At 41.7% G+C, this 18,836-nt stretch overlaps 1 protein-coding gene across 4 annotated transcripts in view; it reads left to right on the top strand.

The window, feature by feature from the left end:
- The window catches only part of LDLRAD4 (low density lipoprotein receptor class A domain containing 4), a 290,118-nt gene that overhangs the window by 98,076 nt on the left and 173,206 nt on the right, over positions 1 to 18,836 (top strand). For all 4 annotated transcript variants that reach the window (XM_068932106.1, XM_068932108.1, XM_068932107.1 and 1 more), the window contains one exon: positions 7,698 to 8,156. In XM_068932106.1, coding sequence (XP_068788207.1) covers positions 8,117 to 8,156 — 40 coding nt within the window. In that variant the 5' untranslated portion in view covers positions 7,698 to 8,116. The remainder of the gene's footprint in view (positions 1 to 7,697; positions 8,157 to 18,836) is intronic.

Raw genomic sequence — 18,836 nt, 5'->3', positions numbered from 1 at the left:
TGGTTCTGTGACTCTAGCTGACTCCGCCTATTAATCTCTGAGTTTTCACAATTCCTTGGGTGGCTAGTTCAGTAGTTCCCAATAATGTTCCTGGGAAGATTGTGCCATTTGGTGTCCATGTGCTGCGTGAGATTTTCGTGTGAGACATACTGTCTCCGAACTTTGTTTCAAGCACAGTCTGCATACAGATGTTTCTGCCTTCAAAAACACAATGTAGCTTTGCCTAAGTTCAGACAGGCTGTTTTTTTATTGGCAAAGTTGGTATATGCATATGTGTCTTCAGATGCGTATGTTGAGATTTTTGCCTGCTCTGCCCAATTCAGTGGGAGAAGTTGGTTTTGGCTGCGCACCTTCTCCCCAGTGGGTGCATTGCCCTCGCCCCAAAGGTGTTGTCCCAGGCTGTGACTGCCCTGACACAGAGGGTGCCCCTGGGTCCCTAGGGGTGGGGATGGTTGACATAGCTACCATCTGCAGAAGGACAGGAGTGCTGCCAGGTCCCTTCTCCTGTGCAGGGTTTGTCAGTGGCGATGGCAAATGTCCATGTGCTTTTTTTATACCTAAAAAACGAGTTAAAAATAAAGAAATCAGGAAGCTTGTCTTGGCTGGCTAAAAGCTAGGAAATGCATGATGCAAACATGGAAAATAGCCTGTGAACAGCATATATTGCTTATGTCTGTGTGGTGGGGTTACTGAAATGAGTGAAACAGCTGGGATATGACAGCTCAGTGAGAGCTATATGTTAGGCAGCCACCGCTGCTCTTTGTGAGGTGAAAGGAAGCCGGAAGAAACATTTTGTTGAAGAAGCAAAGAGTTACTGTGGGAGAGGAGGAGGAGGGAAACTCGCATCTTCGCGAGGGAAACTCGCTCAGCTCCACATTGAAAATGCCCTTAACAAGAGGGTGGCCATTGCCCTGCTCTGCCAGGGCGTTTTCTCCCTGGTAGGACACCCGACGTGGCACAGCGGAGTTAAACTGGTAACTTCCTTCTGCATATCGGGGTGGGCAGGTTCTGTGGCTGCGACCCACAACCCCAAGTTTTCCAGTGGTGTGCAGGGACGCTAAATGCCATTGGGAGTGTAGTTACGTGTGCGATACTCAGAGTCTTGAGGTACGCGCAGTCCCCTGCGTTTCCGGCAACTGTTATTTTCTGATGCAAGACACAAACCTGTGATCTGTTATCCAGTCTGCTCAATGTCATGTATGCTTTTACCAGTCGTCTGCAAATTTAAATACTGCCGTGGTGTTGCTTTGAAAGAAAAAAGCACGTAGTAAGAGCTGAATCCAGTTTCAATCTCTTCAATTTTTTTGGCCAATAAAACTCAGACCTTAGGTGTTTTCTGTCTGGTTAGGTTTGTAGAGCAGCCTGATTAATGGCATCTCCTGACAAGTTTTGGTAAGGTTAGTTTTATTAAGGTCAAAAAATAAGCAATACAATCTTCTCATTTGTCCTGCTTAACACTGGTTGTGCAATTTCTTCCATTAATTATCTCCTCCAGCTTGTCATGGAGATTTTAGTAAACTTTTTCATTGGGTTTTTACTGCATTCTGTCAGCATAGATTTAAGAAAATGCATAGCTCTTTAGTTTGCTCACAGAGATAGAAAATAGAGGACTCAAATTCATTTTCACTTACAAGATGAATGTGAGGAAATGTGGCATGCTCCTGTGTGTTATCAGTTATTTATAGGGTTTCTTCAAGTGAAATATTCTTTACTATCTGATTACCAGAGACTATTGACTGTGGCATGAAGCTACTCAACAGACTGATTTCATATCATTGCTTCAGTTTGTTGCTTCACTCCAAAAAGAAATAAATAGTAGCAGTAGTAGGAGAAATGCTTTTACCGAAACAGTCATTCTTTTTCTTTTAAACAGGCCCTTGTCTGTAGTGTCTTCTGTAGTGTGCTCTCAGCATTGGCAGTGGGGAAATATCTTACTTTCTAGAACATTTTCTTGACAGGCTCGGGAAAAAGATGCTTCATTTTGGCAATATGCCCTCTTTGCAAGACCCGTTTCCTGCTTCAGCTACGGCAGAAAGCCCACGACTGGCTTTGATTGTTCTCTGTTTGCCCTGGTTCAGGGGGTCCTGTAAGAAAAAGGAAGGAAAAGGAAGCTTGGACGCTATTCCTAAGCAAGCTGAAGAATATCTGAAAATAGCTGTAAGAGTACAACTATGTATGACATATTTAACATGCAAACTCATTTCATCAGTCACTGAAAGAAGGTGAAATACAGCAGCCGTTTAAAAAGTCACAACTAATCTCTACAAATACTGAGGGCAGAAATTGAAAATACATGTTCTACGCGAGAAAGACGTGATTCGGTAAACGTACTTTAAACATCTGTTCTTCAGTTTGGATTGGGTATGTTCTCCTGTGAAAGTTGCCTTGATTTAAAATATGAAGTGGTCTTTGACTTACAAAACACAGGATTTCCTGACGACTATTATTCTTTTAGCACTGATGCAATGTTGTCTTAGAAGGAAGACAAACGATAGATAGAGCTAAATAAAATAAACGAGGCTCACGCAGTAGAACGTTACCATCTTAAAGTGAGTTGGTATAACTGGTAAATATTAATACGAAGTTTAGAAGTCTCTCTGAGAGACAAAAGCAAAGCCTAGAAAACTGGGTGACTCCAAACTGGGAATGGAGAGGTTAGCCATATGAGTATGCTTTATGCTGCAGTCTCAATTGCTTTAGCAAACTTTTAAACATTCTTTTGCAAACAGCATTTTTATACAAATAAGGTGTTGAAAATTTTTTCCAGCCAGAAGCTTCTTAAACATATATCCAAGCCTATGCTATAGGCGTTACTTCAGTAAAGCGTTCAAGCACATGGATAGTTTTGTACTTGTCCTGGCTTCAGTCTACTTCTATTCTTGAATTTGGAGACAGGCTGAACTCCCGCCATGAGCTGCAGGCGTGCTGCCGGCTCAGCCAGCGCTGCCTCTGCCCTCCGCTTCCTGCCGCAGGCCACGCTCCCGGCGGCGGCGGCGGCACCTGCCTTCTGCAGGGCCCGCGAGGGCAGCCGGCGGGTTAATTCAGCCTCTGCCCTTCCACGTTTCTTTAACCTCTGCTGAGAATTCAAGCAGTGAAGCCTCCCTTGATGCAGTTAAGCTAAACCACAGCTCCCAAGCTATTCTGCAGATTTATCAGAAGTTTAAACGTACAGGCTTACTCTGCCGATGCTCCTTTTGTACGTTTTTAAAAAATGCCGTAGTCTAACACTCCCCTTTAGGAGTCTTATGCCCAGGGTACCCCAGGAAATGCTTCCCATAGCTGCAGTCTTTCATGACAGTACACCCAGCGCGATCTTACTGCATGTATGTCTCTAAGGGAACCAGCACACGGCCAAAGAAACAGACTGTATACAGTGAAAGGAAATGGAAAAAAAACAACCAAGCTGCAACATTTGCATTTTGGCCAATGCTTTTGAGTTGTTCAAGATGTTACAGAGATACCACTATTGGAAAAAATAGTATTTCACTTCTCCTTTCAGTTCAAGTTCCTCCAATTATTTGTGAATCACTGAGGCTTGGTCCTGACTAATGATTTCACAATACTTCATAAAAAGTAGATATTATTGCAGGAGTTGATGACACTCACTGGCTGCCACTTTTCTCTCTCAAATTCTTTTTTAAATGGGCCCCTTAATACTCAATCTTCAGCTATTTAGAAGAGAGGAATAGCAGGCTGACAAGCTAAATATACCGTGAGAATCTGTAACTTAGTTACGTAACATGCTGAAGAGTCAAAATATTTTCCATATGCAATTTTAATGAGGTTTATATAGTGGTATCTTTCTCAGGACCAAATCTGAGTAAAGGGGAGGGGATGAAAACAAAAGTATTTGATTTTTCTCTAGGCATTCAATCACATAAATGCATGATACCTGAAAATCTTTTATAGCAATGGCTACATATTTTTAAAACACATATTTTGTTTTGCTTCTGAGACTTGTATAACACTCCAGTAGATGAATGAAAGCAGAAGTAGAGACAGAGCTACTGTAGCAATTGGAAAGGAGATAACAGATGGAGTAAGGAGAAAATACCTAGTCTTTCTATTCTAGATTTTCTTTCTCGTCTGATCGGTATGATCGGATGTTCCCACCAGGGTCTCTGCAAGTTGTGAAAATGATAACAATTACACAGAACTACAATAATATGTGATCTTCAAACAGCAGAGTTTATTTTCCTCCCTCTTTTTCAGATAGATATTTTCAGGTTTGGTTCCTTTAAACGGGTTAGTTTTAACGTTTCTGCACCACACTGGTATGCAAGAGTAAGTGTATAGCTGCACTGAAGTTGACGGAGCCACACTGAATTGTATCAGGAAGGGTCCTGACCCTTTCTGCGCATGCAAACATGCCAGTCTGTTAGGTGATGCACACAAACTTCCTCTGTTTAAACGCCAGCTCAGCTTCGATGAGCAAAGTTCTGAAAAACATAAAGATACAACCGTTCAAATGTATTTTATAAGCTGTTAAAGATGTAGGTTGCCATTTGCTGAGCTGCTATAGTATTGGATGGTCTGCTTTGTCTTCTCCATCTGTGTGTACTGGAAATCTGGGACTTGCCGTTGTGCAAGCGTGACTGATTTCAACTAACGGACGAAAGGCCTGCCTTTTGGAAAATACGCATCAAATCACCTGCTTAATGTGGGTGAGAAGCAATTTTTAAGTATTGAAGCTGATTTCAAATTGTGAAAAGGCATAGCAAGCTGTGAGCCCTGTGTGGGCTTCCTCCAGCAGTCTGCTCTGTTTCCTTCAACAGAGCCTGTTCATGTCCTCATGACATGAACAGAGCCTGATCATGTCCTGCTGTCCACCCCCAAGTTCAGGATTGAGTCTCTTGAGCAAAGTTCATTATGTGCCAAGGGAGAAAGCACTTTTGCAGTGACAGAAAATGCTCACTTAGGGCAGTCATGATATCAGCATCTTTTTTCATTTGATGCCTTAAGAGCAGACTTAATGCTAATGCTTCAGTGCGCTAGCTTTTAAATACTAAGGTTTGAATGAATTCTATGTTTTAGTGTCCTGTAATGTTGTTACAATTACATACTTTCTATCTGAAGAAGCAGTGGTTACTGAACATGCCTGCATGGTAGACTGACTTCAACACTGTTGGGTTCTTAACTGAGGATGTGCAGAAATGCTGAAGATGTGCAAAATATATCAGAGGTATATTATATCTAATATAAAGATGTAACTATTTAGTAACCACAAAAGAATCTCCCTGGATACTAAGGTACCGAGGCACGTTTCTAGAGCATCTCTAGTATGGGGAGAGAAGTTAACATGTTGAAAATAGAAGGCATCAAAATTATGAGTTTATAAAACAAAAGCAAAAGTTACAAGGCGGAAAACATGAATGCAAAAAGGAGCTTATAAGGCAGAGAATGTGAATGCAAATAGGGACCTAATCTTGCAAATATAGAAGAAATTCTAGAGAAAAAGCTTGGGAAATGAGTGAAACATCCATCTGTAGTAATCAGGCAATGATTAGCAAAATATTAGGGGCCAGGAGAAATTTGTCCTACAGTGTGTGTGTGTGTGTGTGTGTGTGTGTGTGTGTGTGTGTGTGTGTATGTGTGTGTGTATATGCTCAATGGTATATACTTTAGGATAACATGACCTCATAAGAAATTGTTATTAGTTATATAAAGCGCTCTGAAAAAGTGAAAAAACATTTTGAAGGGCTGAAGTCTTGGAGTAATAGCACATTAAATACGATTCTGAAGTTTCTTATACAACTTTTTCTGATAGGAAATATTACATGTAAAGACTTTGTTTTCAAGACATGGATCAGAGAGGAAATGGGCAGAGAGGAACCTCGTGAAGTTCAACAAAGGGAAGTGCAAAGTCCAAGGGAAGAATAACATGGACCACTACAGGCTGGGGCCGACCAGCTGGCGAGTAGCTTTCCAGAGAAGGGCCTGAGGGTTCTGCTGGATGAGCTGACCATGAGCCAGTAATGGGCCCTTGTGGCAAAGGTGGCCAGTTGTATCCTTGGCTGGATTAGGCAGAGCATTGCCAACAGGTCGAGGGAGGTGATCCTTCCCCTCTGATCAGCTCGGGTGAGGCCACACCTGGAACACCTGGTCCAGGTCAGGGCTCCCCAGGAAAAGAGAGACATGGAGCTACTGGAGCGAGTCCAGTGGAGGGCCACAGAGATGATTAAAGGACTGGAGCATCTCTCCTGTGAGGAAAGGCTAAGAGAGCTGGGGCCTGTTCAGCCTGGAGAAGAGAAGACGGAGGGGGATCTGATCAGTGTGTATAAGTTATCTGAAGGGAGGGTGTAAAGAAGACAGAGGACTCTCCTCAGTGGTGCCCAGTGGCAGCACAAGAGTCGGCAGGCACAAACTGAAACACAGGAAGTTCCATCTGAAGCTAAGAAAACCCTTTTTTACTTTGAGGGTGACAGAGCAGGTTGTCCAGAGAGGCTGTGGAGATTCCATCCTTGGAGGTATTTAAAACCTGACAGGACATGGTCCTGGGCAGCTTGCTCTAGGTGACCCTACTTGATTGGGGGGGGGGGGAGGGGTAGACTAGGTGTTCTCCAGAGGTGCCTTCCAATCTCAACCATTCTGTGATTCTATTATTCAGTTTTTCTCCAGATTTCTACTTTATTGACATATCTGCTTCCTAAGCTGGTTCTTACACTGATATCTGAGGCATCTGGTGCTGCTGCTGCCAGTGACACTGGCACAGTCCAGTAGGGGCTGTTCCAGTAGGTGGACCTCAGGTCTGGTCCTGTATTGCAAGCCCTGGTGAGAGTCATTAGTTGAAAATCCATTAGCAGATTATAAGACTCATTGCTGATGTGGTTTCCAGCTGCCCATGTCACTGAATTAGGGAACAGAGAGCCTGGCGTTACTACGTGACGAAGGAGGATCACTGGGGAATGAGCAGAGTCTTCTCGCAAGGCCTCTTTTCTTTCCATCAGTAGGCCCCAAAACATGTACCTGTCTGCTGCCCCATAAAAGTAAACATATCCTAATTTTTTAAAAGCTGGATGTGCAGCAGGTCTGTATTTATAGTGAGTTGCAGATGTTCATGCCCCTACAGAGCAGTAGTAGAATAAGGAATAACTTCATCCACCTTTCTCTTATATAACCCGTGGGTATTTTTAACCTTACGGAATATCTGAAGACATCTGAGTTGCATCATCTGTGCTACAATTGAGATTTTAAACCAATAATCAGCAGCACAGATGCACAAAGGTTTTAACCTCAGAAGACTGATCTTAGAACTGCATATGTAGTGTCAGTGCTCTGTTTCCTGCTCCAGAAAAAAAAGGGAAGCAGCTATATAAAATGCTAATAATCTCACTGTGCTTTCGAATAGACTAGACTTGAGAGCCTTGAGTATTTTTCCTTTTCCCTTTTAACTGCAATTTTGTTATTGTATTGCTGCCCCCATCTCTGCTAAATACGGCTTTTGAAATGTAAATCATACGATGTTCTCAGAGATGCATATGACACCCTCAGCACTGCTCCTCTTTGCACTTCAAAGAGCTGTGTGGTCACACTTTGCATCTCAGCAAAATTGCAATATTTGCCTTCTGAAGATCTCCTTTAATGTGTACAATCAATCCCTGATAATGTGTTTTGGGTTTTTGTTCCCTGGAGTCTGTTAATTTTAATGTTGCTACAGGTCATCAGGAAACATAATCTCTTCTTTTTTAATTTCTCAGTGAGCGTGCCTGAGGGGAGACAAACACGAGAGAGGAGAGACAATTGAACATCACTGTTGGCTGAGACCTGAAAAAATGGTGCTGGATGAACACAGGATTAGAACTTAATTGTGAAAAGGAAATAAAGTCTTGGCGGGCAATTTTCTTCATTTCTACATTCATCATGGCCCAAATTCTCTGGCTGGATGGTTGATGGGACTGTCCAACACTTGCTACCTGGGTTCAGTGCAGATCCCTTGTGCCTACGGCTCGAAAGACCTGGGATCAGTTGGGAATTGGATGATGTCAAATACGGGAACGGAAAGAGAAATGGACTCTGACAAGCTAAGATGGAAGTGACTTGACAGCTTCAAGCTCAGCAGTTGTCTCCAGTAAGGACAGGTTAAGATTGGAATCACAAGCTACGCTGGGAGAGCAGTATGCAGGAAGCTGGTTTTCAGGCCACAAATGCTTTCACAGGTAAGGACTTCTGTTGTTCTAAGTCAGCTAATACTTTTGAGACAGTTTTTAAGAGTTTAGAAAATGGGTTTTGTAGTCCTCGGCTGTAGTTAGCACCTTTTAGTACATGAAATTTAAATAGTATTTTAAAACGCTTCACTTAAGGAACAGTTCAACACTTGTAGTGTTAATAGTGAGCAACACAGTTTTTAGATCCATATTTCAAGCCCTCCGAAATGGATGGTTATATGCCTTAGGGAAGGCATAGCTAAGCTTTGCTCATTAAAGTACTCATTAGCAGCTTGACAATGAACGGCCTCCTGGGTCAGTTGGGCCCACTTACATTGTATAGAATATAGTCTGTTAAGCTGCTGTTATATTCAACATGGGAGTTTGGAGCGGGCACAGAATGGGCAGTATTCATCTCAGGAGGCTTCTCAGAAACATGGTAACGTTGAGCTTTATCTCTTCAGGCAGAGCACATCTCTGGGCAGGACTTGCCAGGTGACTTTTACTTGGTACTCTCTCCCTCACCACCCCAGTTCAGATGCTGTGATTCTTGAACTGACAAAACCAAAGGATTTAAATGATACTTGTTTCAGCGGATTCCAATGTGTTTCCCTGTAGATGTGCTGAATATAATTTAATAAGAGAGAGGGTGCAAGGGTGGCATGTTTCTCTGAGAAAAGCTCCCTCTAGTGTAAACGTCACTGGAATTTGTCAAGCACTTTTAATGTCTGAACTGGTTTCTAATTCGAGAGGTGGGAGAAATGAAACAGGGATCAGAAGATCTTGCTGCTTTGTTTCCACATCTGCTGGACAGCTGAGATCCTGTAAGAAACGGATAGAAAATCAGCTGCATATTTCTCTTTCTTTAGTAGGGATAGCTAGCAAGTGGATTAGTACCACAGTCAAAGTAAGCAATGTGTAAGAAAGACATTTATTTCTCTAATTTTAAATTTTTACCTTTAGAAGAAATTTACTGGACTGAGGGTTGTTTGCATGGGAGGATCATTTTCTGTCTCGGGCTGCTTTACTCTGTGCTCTTAGGTGTTCCAGGAGCTCTTTGCAGGAGATAACAAAACTGTTTAATTCCCCAAGGGGCTGGCCCCTATTTAGTCCTTTCAAAGCAGATCCACCGTCACTGATGCTGCTCCCACCCTTCTCGCTGCCATGTAATGGCAGCTGTCTGGCTGGATATCTGCACTAGCGCGTTGGTTCAGAGCAGTTGTGCAGTTCAGAAGGAAATCCCATAGCTATCTCCATGGCCTCATACTGCTCTGATTCACAGCACGTTTTCTGTGCATGTGAGCTAGATGCTTCTTGAAGGAAAGGAAAGTGGAAGCTCTGCTCCAAGTATGCTCCAGTGCTGATGGGAGATATGAGGTCTGGAAGCCTTGTGTGGGCTGCAGTGCCACAGGGCCCTCCAGCCTGTGCCTGACGTGCAGCACCCTCCTACAGCCCCTCCTGTGACTCCGGCACTGGTCGCGCATCTTCCTGCTTGCCACTGTCTGCCAACCCTCAGCTCGTCCCCGTGACTCTTTGCTCCTCCTCTGCTTTCCATGGAGACTCTTCTGGTTTGGATATCTATTCTCTTCTTTGCCTTTCCTGCCTTTTGTGGCTCACCCCTTTGCCACAGGGTCTTTGTAGACCCTTATTACTTTTAGCACCCTTTTCATATTATTTTGTATTAAACTCTTCAACTTGACACTCTTCTGCCACAGCAGCTGCTATCCCTTAGCTCTCAGAAGACAGGGATAGCTGGCGTCTTGAGCAGACAACACTGCTTAGGCTTCAGGGTGTCAGGAGGTTGTTAACCTCGTGACTGCTTTTGGGTATGGGAGGACCAGCAAGGAATGCTGCATAAAATTCAGGAATTTTATGCAAGGAGGCCTAGGACAACATTCTAGTGACAACGCAGCAGATCTGTGCCTGTTGTGGGGACCTTAACAGCATGAAGGCTGTGTGTTTTCTCTCTCATAAGGAATTCTTTAATATTCTTTTGGAATTGCCTTCAGGTAAAGATGCTGACAAACATTTTCAAATCTTGGTAGCTGTGCTGAAGGATTACTAAATGTTTAGCTAAGTTGCACCATACATTCACATGACTTGTGAAGGAAACAAGCTGAAATATCCTTACTTCATATAGGGATAAGGCAAGGAGTTCTATTTCTTCCAACTTATATCAAGTTAATATCCACATTTGCTTTTTGGAGATACTTCTTCTTTACTAGATTTATATAGTGCATCCAGAAATAAGCAGTTGAGTAGATAAGTATTTCTTAAAGAAATTCACAGGAGTGTATTTTGCTAATTTAAGAGGTGCAATAAAAGTGTAATGGCAGGTGCATACTGTTGCTTTCTATATTGCTTCTCCTGCTGGAACGCTGGCTGAGCTGTAGAAGAAAGCAGTACAGCAGTATCTCAGATGTTATGTAGTTGCAAGGGCAGACTGGGCATGACCACACGCCGAGGGGAGCTAAACTGCGTTATCAACATGTACAGAAAAAGCATTGATGTCTGAAAGGTGTGCAGAGTCAATACTGAATCTGTCGATGTCTACAGCTGAACATAGTGCTGGTAAAAGAGGCCTCAGAGGACGGTGCTTCTGTGTAGCCACCTTTGGAGTATGTCATAGGCCTCCTTTCTACCTTGCTAATAGCTGTGACCTGGGAGGCTTACAGTTAAGGCTAAGAGGCATCTCGATCATTTCTCTATGCTTATTTTGCTAATTTGCTAAGTTGCCAAAGCTGCCCTTTTCTGCGGATGACTCGTATTCCAAGAGGTGGACTGATCCAGTCACTTCAGCATGTTATTACCAAAAATCAGCTGGTGGTAACAGCTTTTTCACTCTACTGACTGAATACTAATTTCAGTAGGTCATTTAGGTATAATAGGATCGGGATTACAGAATATGGAGAAGAATATGGAAGGGAAGTGTTCCTAGGTTTGATTAGGGGAGAGATGGTTGAGTGTATGGTGGAAAACGCAATTTGGGTAACAGCAATAATGCAAAAAGAGAGCTCAGCATTCTTTAGAAGAGAAAAAAAGGAGAATTTCAGAATAAAAACAAGAAACTATGCAAAAAAGCAGATTTCAGTAAGCTCATAGAATTGATAGGTAAGTTTTCTTGGGAAACCTAAGAGAAAAAGAAATTGAAGCGTTGGCAATTTTTAAGGGAACTAACTTTTCCTTTTTAAGTCATAATGAAGAGTATTAAAAGCACAAATAAAATGTGTCCCAATAAAGAGGAGTATAGGAAGAGACAAAACTGTATGATCTGAAAACTGAGGGGGACTCGTGCAAAAAGTGGAGGCTAGATACATTACTAGAGATCAGTATAACAGAATAGTAGAAGAAAGTAAGGCCACAGCACAAACAAAATGCAAATAATAAAGGACAAGGTAATAAAGAAATGTGCTATATGCACAGTAGTAATAAGATGAAGACTGAGCTTTTGGACTACAGATTGACAGGAAAAGCTAAAACGGGTGATCTGATAGTGTGGAGAGGGCCAAGTAGTTAATGACTTTTTTGCATCTTTCTTTGCCAGTAGGGGTAACTGTAATCAGGTGGCTAAGGAAATATATACTACTCTGAAAAATGTAAGAATTGTGGCTCAAATAGGAACAGAACAGGTTATAAAATAATTATATTTTTGAACTAGTGGGAGCTTAAGAAACTATTCCTGAGGTATATGGTGAAATAGCTGAAGCAATGTCTGAGCAATTAGTGGTTACAATGGAGAACATTTGGAGGACAAGCCAGATTCAAAAAAACGGAGGCAATGTAAACTTTCCTGGGTCCTTCTTTTTTCCCTTTGGAGGAGATAGCTTATCTTAAATTCTTGGAAAAAATTCTGGACCAAATAATCAACTGATTATTTTTAAAAAGGTTGAAGACAATGTGATAAGCGAATTGGCATGATTTTTTCCCAGAAGGTACATTGTCAGATGAGCCTGACCTCCGCATGAACAGAGAAATAGCTTATCATGATTTTTTAAAGGCTTTTCACTCTTTCATAAACAAGGTGGCAATGTGGACTACAAGAAAATACTGTAAGGTGGGTACACAGTTGGCTGAAAAGCTGTTCTCAGAATAATTACTAGTGATTCATAGTCAAACTGGAAGGATATGTCAAATGGGATCCTGCCCAGGATAGTCTGAAAATACTCAATATTTTAATTAGTGACTTAGATGATAGAATCTGCATATAGAGTTTCCAGATGACACGAAGCAGGGAGGGGATGTAAGCCCTTTGAGGGCTTCTTGACAATTAGAATTCAAAATTAATATGGTATATTGGAGAACTGATCTAAACCAAATATGATGCAGTTCATTAAGAACAAGTTCTAAATTGTGGTTGGACAGGAATAGTCATCTGTGCAAATCAAAATGTAGAATAACTGGTGAGGCGGCCGGTCTGTAGAAAACAGACAGGCAGTTGCAGGGGATCAGAAAGTGGTTATGAATCAACAATACTATGCTATAAACATTATGTTGGAATGTATGGACAGAAGCCTGTATGTAAGACATGCAAAGTAATTTTTGCACTCTGCTTCGCATTTGTGTGGCTGGTATGCTATTTCTGTTCTGAGCAATGCACTTCAAGCCAGCTGGAAGTATCCAGAGAAGAGCAAAAAGACAGACCAGCCGTCTAGACAACATGACCCCTGAGAATGGAAGAAATGGTTGTGTTCAGACGAGCGTAGCATAACATTCTCAAAGTTTCGGAAGATGTTTTTCCCAGGTCACCATGAAGCAGTAGGGTACTGTGCTGTGATGTGTCTGTTGCATGGAGCTATGTGGCGAGCTGTGGCTGTCATACGGCAGTGCAACTAAGGTCTGCTATGATGGTCAGAAGGACTAGGACTATCTTGCTTGTATGAAGTACTAGCCCTTCTTGCTTAGCCTGTCTGGGTGCTGAGCCAGTGCTAGGGTGACTAGCATGGAGGAATCAGGGGCAGCCAAAGTCTGTTTTTTAAAAGTAGCTAATTTCTTCACTATTGTGTGTTTTTAGTGTTGGTTTAGCAGAACAGAGTAACTCTGAAATCAGCTTGCTGTCCATGGGGAGTGTGTGACACAGGGACATCCTGGATGATTGAGGGTAACAACTAAGGGGAATACTATGGGATGGATTAGGGATCAAACTGTGACGCTTCCTGACCGTACAGGATCGGTTTAGGTCCATCAGGATTTTATTAGCTCCAGCTCAGCGCAAGCTCTGCCAGACCTGAGCTGACTCTTAGCTGTTCCTGCCCTGTGGCCCTCAGTGCTGCTGGAGGGTTTTAATAGCTGAGGCACTGAGGAATCTGGAATAGATATGAAGATGTTGCTTTGTGCAGTGGACCCCTGCCCTTCTGGCACTGACTCTTTCTATCATCACCTGCTGATCCCTTTCTGTCATAGCTTCATATCTTCTTCTCCGCGCTTTTCCCTGCTGAAGTGATTCTACCCTCAAATCTTAAAAAAATCCCCCTCAGCCTTATGTCTGAAGGTCTTGGTCACTGCAGCTTGACCTTGGACCATACCCAAAGAGGCAGAGTTGCTCCTAAGGAGGTACTCCTCAGTATGGCTGATACTCCCCCAGGCCCTTTTAAGAGAGCAAGTGAATTCATCTGTTGGGAGTTCCTCTTATTTTTAGGTATGCAGCTTGATGGAGCTTCTCCAGTCCTTCTCCAGTCCTCCCACCCTGGTCTGTATACCCCTGAGATTCAGGATTTTTGTTGCATTTCCTGTTCTACCTGTCGTGCTTTTTTGACCTCTTACCTTCTCCTCCCTCATGCCCAAATCTCCTTTCTCCCTCTTTAGGTACTGAGACTCCTCCACCCCTCTCTTTCCTACATCTGGTCTCCCTTCTCTTTCAGATTTTCTGCACTTGTAATTGTTCCTACTTTTCACTGCTGTCCTTCACCTTCTCTTTTTTCCACACTTCTCCCACTTCTCTCACTTCCAGACTAATTCACTCCAACTTAGGGTGTCTGAAAGACTTCCCCCTTTTTTTTTAGGCTCCCCCTACCCATATCCCAAACCCTTCTTCTCTTCTCCTCTGCCCTCCTCCAGAGTTAGTATCTTTCCTGGCTTCAAATCTCTGCTACAATTGGTTCTACTGGTTTTGTGGGACCTTTCTTTCCAGGAAGACAATCGGAGAGCCTGATACTCTGTTTAGCTCCTTTCCCCGCTTCTTGTTCTGCTTAACTGGTGGCTTTTTGGGTGGAGATGTTTCTGGCATGGGGGTTGTAGTTCCAGAATAGTGAGGCTCCTTGTAGGCATTATACGGGAGATGAGATAAATTAATTGTTCCAGCAGATTGCATACGACCCAGTTGGCCATTATTCATTTAGAGAATGAAAGAGTGAGGGAAGATGTGATAACCATTAAAATATATGGAAATTTCATGGAAAGAGTAAAGTAATAACTGTTTTCCAGTTCTGCTGGGGATAAAGCAAGAATAGACAAACTAACTGTGTTGGAGAGATTTAGGTTAGATGTTAGGAAAGTCTTTCTAATGTTAAGGATAGTAAAGAACTGCAGCCAATTGCCTAGGGAGTTTGCAAAGTCTCTGTCACTGAAAGTTTTTAAGACAAGTTAGACAAGCATTTGTCAGGAGTGGTTTATGTATAGTTGATCTTGCCCTGGGGCAGGGGAATGGACTTCATGAAAGCACTTGCAGCCTTACTTGTTTACGATTCTATCGTTACTGGTTCCCTGGATAATAAATGTTTCATTTTAAAAGTGAGTAACCTACCTGCACTGCCCTGTCTTCTCAATGTTTAAGTAGATTCTGTTGAGCTTCATCTTGGAGTAATTGATAAAGGATGGATTAAGTGTCCCCTTTATTTAAAGTCTTAACTCTTTTTGCTGAAGTATTGCTCTACTGCATTCCTTCTAGCCTGCCCCAGCTTTCATTATGACTTTTTTCTTTCAACATCTAATTTTTTGGGGAGTGACATATGTTTCTATAGCTGCGTAAGTAGTATAGAAACATTTTAGTGTTATAGAAATACTGCATCCATTCTTCTGTTTCAGAGTATGCAAGTATTTTAAGAAATGCTTTTTACCACTATCAGATAGTACACACATTTTAAAGGCAATTGTTAAGAGATAATAAAGATAAGCCAAAGCAAAACCCCTTAAAATTTTTTTCATTATTTTAAATAAAACTCTGTGTGTTTTACTTATCATCAAATATGTAACTGGTGTATCTGATGCTGAAGGTAGTCTTCTTCCTCAAAATTCTAATTGCGGCTCAAGATAAAACAGAAAAACAACTTTGAAATGTCTTCTAATAAATATATAATGTAATTAATATTAAAAGCAGTTGAAAACTCGTTTGTACATTAACATAGGTCTACCACATTGCCATTGTCATAATTTGCATGATTTTCAATTACAGATAAACATTTAATTTAAAAAATACAACTTGAATAAGTAGTAGAACCTTCTTTCCCTCTGTGCCTTCATTTGCATCTGCCTCTTAAAGCGGGTCTGATCTTCCTAAATTCTCTGCAATTTTCTTATAAACGCATTCTTATTTTTTGAATTTTCAAAGTTAGTGTGTCACACATGGACAACTTTTACTGCCTCTTAGTTCTTGGGGGAAACTGATAGCTTTTTGTAATCCCCCTTTGTCAGCACACAGATAGTAACGGATCATATTCTATTGTATTCCCTTAGATGCCTTATTTATAGAATGCATTTTTTTTGAGCACAGACAGTATTCTCAGCAAAAGAAAGGGAAGAAGATGTAAGCTCAATCTCTTAGGAGTTTGTTATCTAAATAAGTTACAACAGTTTACTGAATGCTACTGAGAGTAAGTATAGTAATGCTTACCTTGGAAGTCTTCTTTTCAGGGTAAAATGCTTTTAGTAGAACCTTTAATAGAATTACTGTAGAGCGGGAGACTGCATGAGAATCAATTCAAGAGTGGTGGTGCCATGTGAGAGTGATAGGTTTTGGTCACAACGTGGTTCTTTTGTTGTCCATACTATCGGTGAATAGAAGAGCAGTGCTTCTTGCTTTAGATCACGCTTTGGAACTGTTGAGGTCAGCTTTTAAGTTTTGATCCCAAACTTGGTGTAGGCGAAACATTACGTTTCCTTCTTTACTCCCTTTCTACTCAAGAAAACGGACAGTTCTTTACAAAAGGTCTGCTTGAAGGACTGCTTAATCTCTAACTGGACAGATAAGGGCTTTGGTTAATTGAACTGTCATAGTCCTTATGCAAAAGAGAGACCTTTCACAAAGAGCAAGGATTTCATATTTTCAGTGCTTGTCCTTTTAAATTTTAATTTAAACTGGAGTAGAAGAACTCTTTGCCTGTTTGCTTGGTTCAGCGTAGTGCTACTTACTCGCCCACTTGCTAAGGGCAAGAACGAGAGAAGCTGTGTGGCATTTACCTCCAGAAGATGGCCTTGCTGCAGAGATTCACAGGTAGCTCTGTGTAATGTAGAGGCAGAGAAGAGGAGGAAAGGGGCCACCAGGGCTGCAGCGGGAATGCAGGCGCTGGGGTCCTGCAAACAGGACACCTGGGAACGTGGGACTAGAGAGGAGCCTCCACAGACCTGGAATTTCAGCTCCCTGAGATTGCAGGCTACCAAGTCATGTAACACCATTCCTATCAAGCTCCATCTAAAATTACTACTCATATGAGGAAGGCTTTTCTTTTGAGTTTTAATCTTTAATTAAATGCTCATTAATATTTAAGGTAATTTAGATTCGATTAAAAAGTCTTTTAATTTTTAGTCTAGGTGCATTCTTGGCTATATATGCACAGTCCAGTTATTCTTACGACAGTTAATGGAGAGCCCAAATGAAAGCCTGCGACTTGTGCAGGTCAGGGCAAAAGAAGGTTCCAATTTAGAGGAACGTTATGGCCAATGCTGCTATTAAAATTATTCTGTGAAGCAGTTTATTGTTGGAAATGGCAGACTTCTCCTTCCTGAAGTCATGGGAGAGAATGCTGTAAAATTTTCATGGAGGAAACTGGACCTTGATCTTCCCCTCTCATACTCATTTTTAGTAGATTATATTCTAAGCCAGAGTGTACCGTTTGCAAAGCTGATGGCCCTCCAATCTGTCATTTCTCATTTCATCTGGTAATGCATGAGGCAAAATAAGCCTTTGACAGCTACTCTTCAGAGTTGAGAGAAGTCCGAAGTAGGACCATTTACTTTTTTCTAATAAAATAATCAGATAAATGTAATCCAGCATAGCACATCTGTTTGCTTTGGCCATTTGTATGTCACTGTTCTGCTCCAACCTGTGCTGTAGGTGTTTCATTCTCAAATGTTGGAGCTCAACAACAAATGTTGGATGAGGACATTCCTCCCATCTCCACTTCTTAAAATTAAGCTTTTTTCCGGAAGGAGAAAGGGGGACTGGGTAACAGTCTATGAAACTGTCTGGCTGTCAGTGCAGTACATTTCCCTGCAGGGGGAGCACGTTATAAGATGTATTCCCAGAACAGTGTATTCCCAAAACTGGCCTTGCAACACTGAATAAGCCAATGATGATACTGACTTATGAATAAGGAGAAAATCAAAACAAAGAGGCTGTGCTAACTTAGCACACCAGTATGAGCACAGAGAGAAATAAGGGGAAATAGGCTGGAAATACATTTCATTACAAACTGAAAAACATTAAAAGATGAAGCATGAAACCAAAATTAATATAAAACTATTCAAGTACTTGCCTATGTCCTTTTGGAAGCGAAGGAGGTACATCATACTTATTTCATTTTCAGTTGACTGAGTGGAAACATGAAAAATATTAGGAAAACCTATTTGTATTATAATGATGCAGGATCTTGACTGAGACAGTTTCCATATGCTCAGTTCCAGGCAGGATGTTCTGGCTGAATGATGTGAAGCTAAATTTTGGGCAAGAGTCTAATGTCTGCCTCTTATTGTTTCTTAATGTCGGGCAGGATGTTTAGCTTTCATAGAGGATCATTTTTTTTACCACAAAATAAATAGTATGAATTAATGTTATGCTTCTTTGTCATAAGCTGTAGCAATGCCTGTATAAATCAGTAGTTGCAGTACCAGAGAATATGGGTTCTCGAAGAAGTGAAAATATGTAACTGTCAGTGTATATGTTATAGTGAAAAAGCATAACAGTCGCTGAGGAGAAGGTAGTTCCGTATACACAGAGTCAAATGTTACATTTGTAGGTTTAATGTTCCATCCATTTTGCTTTTTGGAAAAAGAGGCCAGGATGCATGGGGATTAATTTCCTTGCCAGGTTTTTGTGTTTGTTGGGGTTTTTTTTTTGTTTGTTTATTTTTTTCCAGAGCAAAGCTGCTTACTGTGCGGACCCAGTCCTTCCTCGAGTCTTCCTATGAATGCACAAGTTCTGGTGGCTGTATGAGCTACACCTCCCCGTGCTGGTGTTTGGCTTTCCCCACAGAAGTGCTTCGTTAGGAAGCAGTATTAGATCCACCTCACGCTGTGCCTCTCCCAGGTTTTCTCTCCAGGGCCTGCCCAACCCCTGCTACAAGGCCTTTCTGGAGGGATCCTCCCATCAGCTTTAATTTCAACTAAGCCCTCAGCATCAGTGAATAAGCAAAATTTACAGTTTCTAGTAGGATCTTTGCTTGCTAACAGGGTGTAGCCTTCAAGTTCTGCCGGTCTATTGCAAACACCCAATGATACTTTTTCCTATAAGAGAAGATGATGCAATACTCTGATGTATCTATA

The sequence above is a fragment of the Struthio camelus genome, chromosome 2, assembly GCF_040807025.1.
Source record: "Struthio camelus isolate bStrCam1 chromosome 2, bStrCam1.hap1, whole genome shotgun sequence".
In the NCBI taxonomy this organism is placed as follows: domain Eukaryota; kingdom Metazoa; phylum Chordata; class Aves; order Struthioniformes; family Struthionidae; genus Struthio; species Struthio camelus.
The sequence above is the reverse complement of the archived record's forward strand: the minus strand, read 5'-3'. Positions and strand labels throughout refer to the sequence as shown.